General features: G+C 30.9%; 1 protein-coding gene across 8 annotated transcripts in view; it reads right to left on the bottom strand.

Moving 5' to 3' along the window:
* The window catches only part of LOC102677513 (glutamate receptor ionotropic, kainate 2-like), a 124,989-nt gene that overhangs the window by 59,380 nt on the left and 60,076 nt on the right, over positions 1 to 5,533 (bottom strand). For all 8 annotated transcript variants that reach the window (XR_004149886.1, XR_421222.2, XM_006612206.2 and 5 more), the window contains one exon: positions 877 to 1,052. Coding sequence is in view for 6 of the 8 variants with exons in the window: in XM_006612206.2 (XP_006612269.1) it covers positions 877 to 1,052 (176 nt within the window). In the remaining 2 variants the exon portion in view is untranslated. The remainder of the gene's footprint in view (positions 1 to 876; positions 1,053 to 5,533) is intronic.

Below are 5,533 nucleotides of genomic sequence, written 5' to 3'. Positions count from 1 at the left end.
AAAAAAAAAAAAAAAATAAATAAAAGATAAGATAGTGGAAATTTCGAGATCCATTTGATAAAAATATATTTATATACTTTTGTGAAAATTTTAAATGCAAAAAAATTTGCAATAAATAAAATACAAAGTAATATACTCGTTATGATATATAAAAGATGAATCGATCCTTTGTTAAATTCCATTTTTATAATTGTGGTAATAAAAATATAAATTTCTGTAAATATTAGTTATAACAAATACATCTTGCAGAGTCTCTCTATATCAATTAAGAATTAATGGCTGAAGTCATCAAAGTTTATATCAATTTGTCGACAAACGCGTCTCTAATAAATATTTCCTCCATGATAAAGTAAGTAAAAGGGAATAGTGAAACTTTAACTTCAGCGAAATTTTACATAGCGTTTAACTCTAAGTAAACATTTCGAACGACACGAACGAAATAAATTAAAAAATTAATTCATTAAATACTATTCAATAATTACTTGCAAAACAAAATTTTTAAATTTGTTTAAATTATTATGAATTTTACAGAAACTCTTGTTACATCAACCTGTGAATTTCTATTAATTGGAATCGAAAAATCATAGCTGGAGGAATTAAGTGGTTATCTGAACGTGTTTGTCTCCCAACAGATCTACATTAATGGAGCTCTACTGCATTTAAAACGAGAGAGAAAGAGAGAGAGAGAGATAAGGGAATGATAGTTGCGTTACAAGATTTAAGAGGAGAAATAAAAGGAACGATCTGTTCCACGATCTATATATTGGATAAAAGCAAACACAGAGAAAGTTGGGAATATCTGGCAGATATTTACATGGGAGACGAGTTGGGATTATCGAAGCCAAACGGGAAATCGATACATGAATATGTATTTACCATTCGTAGAAAATGATGCATATGCTCTGGCCTCGTATCCACGATGAGATTTCGTATTTCCTTGCTTTTCATCTCGGATAGAACCTGCCTGTAGGAATCTGGATCTGCCTGCCTCAGGTTAACCTCCATCTCCTGAGACTTCGGCGACCTGACCAGTTCTCGCAGCTTCACCAGTCCTGAAATTAACGAAATCACGTGTCATTTTGATTATAATGGTAATTAATTTTAAATAAAATTGAATAATTAAGTAATGGAAAGTATTGATTGAAAACGAGTGTGAAAGTTTTATGTGAAGAATTTTTAGAAGATTTTTAAATTGTAAATATCAATTGAATTAAAAATAAAAAAATTACGTGAATCAATATAAATTTATATTTATATTATTTCGTTTGCCTACGAGATATTATAATCAGATTTTCAAAAAAGATTGTTAAATTAATATAAATCTATTTTTATTATCAATGTGATAATATATGTAATATGTAATATGTAATAAATAATTTTCACAATAAAATAAATTTGACTTTACATCAAGGATTATTGATTTTACACTTTGAAATTCCCTATTTTTATTCCCAATAAATTTTCGATATTCAAATAACCCAATTGCAAGAATAGACACGTGCCAATATCGAATTATAAAAAATGGACCTGTATGTCCATATAAAAAAGAATTATTTTTATATCATTAAATCCAATTTCCTTAAAATTCCTATTTTTATTCAAATAACCCAATTGCAGAAATAACTATACCATATCTATACCGTATCTCGATTTAACTTTCCCAGTTTCAATAATAAAGAAGAAATATGTACATCCTGGGTGACCTGGCTCAGTTCAAGAATAATCATAGCATACTCCGAAATAGTTTCTTCTTAGATATTATTAGGCTGGCCATTTAATGGGACGGAAACCCGTGAATCGCGTCGACCGATGAAATCAATACTTGCCACCGCCTAAGTAATCAAGGTATCATCTCGACTTGCGGGTCTTCCCCGAGGTTCGAGTTCGTTCCCTCTCAAGTTTCCACTCGGAACTTGGGCTCACCGGGACTCTCTGTTTCATGGGCCAACGTTTTCGATCATTCTCTTGGGTCGATCGAAACTCAATCGGCCAACTTTCGACGAATTCGGTCAACGAATTCCCTCGATCATTTCGAAACTTTTAATTATTCATCTCCGTGGACCGATTTATTAACCGACGCATAATATCGTAATATCGACTATCGTCAACGATAATTCTTTTCTTTTTCGGGACATTTATTACAATTATATATTTTACTATTTTTTTTTTATTTTAATCGAAAGCAACGAATGGCTTATTGATTATAAATAAATGTAAATTAATTATTCGGTTTTAAGATGTAAATGATAAAATTATTATTATAGCAGGAGTAAATTTTTTTATTCGTGTGTACGACAAATATTTTTTTTTTGTCATTATTGCCATGAATAGTCGAAAATGGATAAATTTTCCAAAAATTGTTTCGTACAATATACAATTTTTTGAGACGACAACAATAAAATTCAACAATAAAATATGTAATTTTATTATGACGAATTCGCGAACTCTATTATCAAACTTCACATTGAATTACTTAATATTTAATATCCTTTCGTTCGATAATTTTCAGCATGTGTTGCATCTTTATCATTCTAAAATTACTTCGCAATAACTATGATTTCGAGCATTTCATCGCTCGAATCAAATGGTACGAGTGATTTGTCGAGACAAATAGAACGAATAGATTTCCCACGCGAACAGGCCAGATTTTCCTGGCACAGACTCGTTAATTAACGTGGACAAATCCGTAGACAGGTTGACTAATCCCTCGGCAAGAAACGGAATTTAATTGTCGTCGTAACAAACCCCGTTCGTCGAATTTGTAAGCATTGAGTTTCGTTTTCGGAAGGGGATGGAAGCTGTTTGCTTGTCCATCGTTAAGAAAGATGCATTGTCAACCTGTCCAAATATTAACGACTGTGAAAGCAGTAGAGTATTTCTTTCAATAATTTAATTATGATAGTTTTTTTACTAATAGTTTGATAATTTTTCTTTTCCTTCTTTTTTTTTCATTGAATAAAATATTTATTATTTATAATTGTACCTGAAAATATAAATCATTTTTGTATGTATTTATTTTTTGAATTATGGAGCTCGATTCTTTCAATTCGATTTGCAGCTAATGGATAGTTTTATTTTGAATAATAAAAATAAACACAGTAGACTATAAATAATTCGAAAAATAAGCTATAATGTAACGATTATATTCACTTATTCGATTTCTTTATTTGAACGAAAAATTAATAGTGGAGATAACCAATGATTATATGATTCTATTAAATTATATAATTTGTATGTTCAATACAATTTTATTGTATTCTAAAGAAGACTAAAGGATGGAATAATTAATCATTTCTTTCCATCAAGTCTACGAGGATTTAGGATAACTCGAATCGATGTTATAAATGATAAAGTTCACGAGAGTAAAATAATCCTGGACGAAAGGAGAAAGTTAAATGAACCGGCAAGATTTTGTCATTTCGAATTCAATACGAGTAACATCTGTCCTCAATCCGTTTTCAAAGTTCTACATTTGGGATTCAAAAGATCCTGAATATCTGGCAGTGACGATAACAACATAAATCATTTTGCAAGAATCATTTAATTTTAAAATTGTTCGAGATTCATGTTTTTGAAATTTTATATAAAGCTAAGATATTTCCTAAGTTAAAGTTTGTTCCAATTTCCAAATTTTTAACATTACGTCTCCTTATTCTTTTTCTGAAAAAAAAAAAAAAAAAGAAAAGAAGAAAGGGGAGGAAAAAAAAAAAAAAAAAGAAAAGAAGAAAGGGGAGGAAAAAAAAAAAAAAAAAGAAAAGAAGAAAGGGGAGGAAAAAAAAAAAAAAAAAGAAAAGAAGAAAGGGGAGGAAAAAAAAAAAACGAATGAAAAAGAGATATCCCTCATAAATCTTTGCCTGGTACTAAGTAAAAAACCAACAGACAACCAACTGTTCCGATTCGAGCGGATAAAAACTCGGGGAAGAAAAAGGAGAGAGGCGTTTCGTGATAGCGGATGATTTCTCGAGGGACGTTGAAGACACGAAACAAATTATTATATCGGCATTTACTTACTCTAATGACAAGCGCTTACGATCGTGCCTCGAATGCCGATAAACGTTGTCGAGTGAAATATTGAGCGAGGAAGGGAGTCATTCATTTTTCCCTCGATAGAGAGAACGCGTCTGGTATGCGAGAGAAATTGAATTGTTCTCATCTTTCGAGTTTACGTTATATTATCAGAGAAACAAACAAGATCGATGACGATGATAAATTGATACTCTGTGTTGTGGTTATTAGATAGTAAGCGATGATATTGCTGTCTATATATCTATACGAAGATACGTACGATTGTAGATGCTTTGGTTAGTTAATTCTTAATTTATTGTGAGATTTTTTTTTTTTATAATTTATACATTGTAAGAATTTTATAACTTTTGTTCTCAATAGCAATCGATTAATATATGATAATGATTCGATGTGAAATTTTGAATTTCCATTTTCGTAGTATCAATAAGGAAAGATGATTTAGGATCACAAATGACTAGTTGTTAAAATATTCCATCATAGGATCAAGTATAATAATACGTATCTTTTAACCACACATTAAATTTACCATAAATTTGACACCAGTCAGACTAAACATGCTGATAAAGCGACTGATATTCACCCCTTTCCCAAAGGGGTTTTCCCGGATAACAAGGGCGCATCACGATCCTTCGTTATGTTGTGACAACGACTGGTTGGGATATCTCAGTCACGAGACACCTTAATCTCAATGCTTGACAAAGGTGGTATTAAACGCGCCACACAATCTTGCTCGGTTGTAAATCCGTGAAATCATCCCTTCACAAGCCCGTTTCCTGCCTCCCTTATCTCCGTTTCCTTGCTCCATCAATTCCTTTCAAACAATGTTCTTTTTCTTCTTCTCTAATCTTCGTACTTAGTCTTTTATTCTTTCTTTCTGATTCGTCTCCAAATTTTTTTTTTTCCATTTCACGTATAAGATCTTTCGATTTCTTATGGCTGTAATTAAGCGTGAATGGATTTTTTATGAAAAAATAAATCGAAAATATGAAATAATGGATTTTACTGTTTCTGAAAATTCTAAAAAGGAAGGAGTGAAATTAATTCCTGTTTAGATATGAATGGACTATCGATCGAGAAATAAAATTTTGTTGTCGAAGTCGAAGAATATACAATTCAATTTTCTTAAAAATAAAAATTTGAAATATAAAATAAATCCATCCATTTATTCCAATGTGTATTATAATAATAAAATAATTTTTAAACTTTATCTCTTAATTAATTTAATTTTACCAAAATCGATAGTCCATATACTCTAAACTCACGCCCAAAAGATATATATATATGTAAAAAAATACGTGTCACACGTACCATTATTCCATATTTTATTTTTTTTTCCACAAGAGATCCATCCATGCATTGTACTTGTTCGAATATCTCGCACAGAGAGTATCAACTGGTACGCTTCCCTCAGGAGGGAAGAAAAGAAGAGACAACATCACTCGTCTCGATGTGTGCCACCATGATTTAGATACGCAACGCAACGTGGCAGACTGGATACATATTTCCC

Source organism: Apis dorsata, unplaced genomic scaffold (genome assembly GCF_000469605.1).
Source record: "Apis dorsata unplaced genomic scaffold, Apis dorsata 1.3 scaffold_99, whole genome shotgun sequence".
NCBI lineage: Eukaryota > Metazoa > Arthropoda > Insecta > Hymenoptera > Apidae > Apis > Apis dorsata.
Note: the sequence above shows the minus strand (reverse complement) of the source record. Positions and strands in the feature narration are given on the sequence as shown.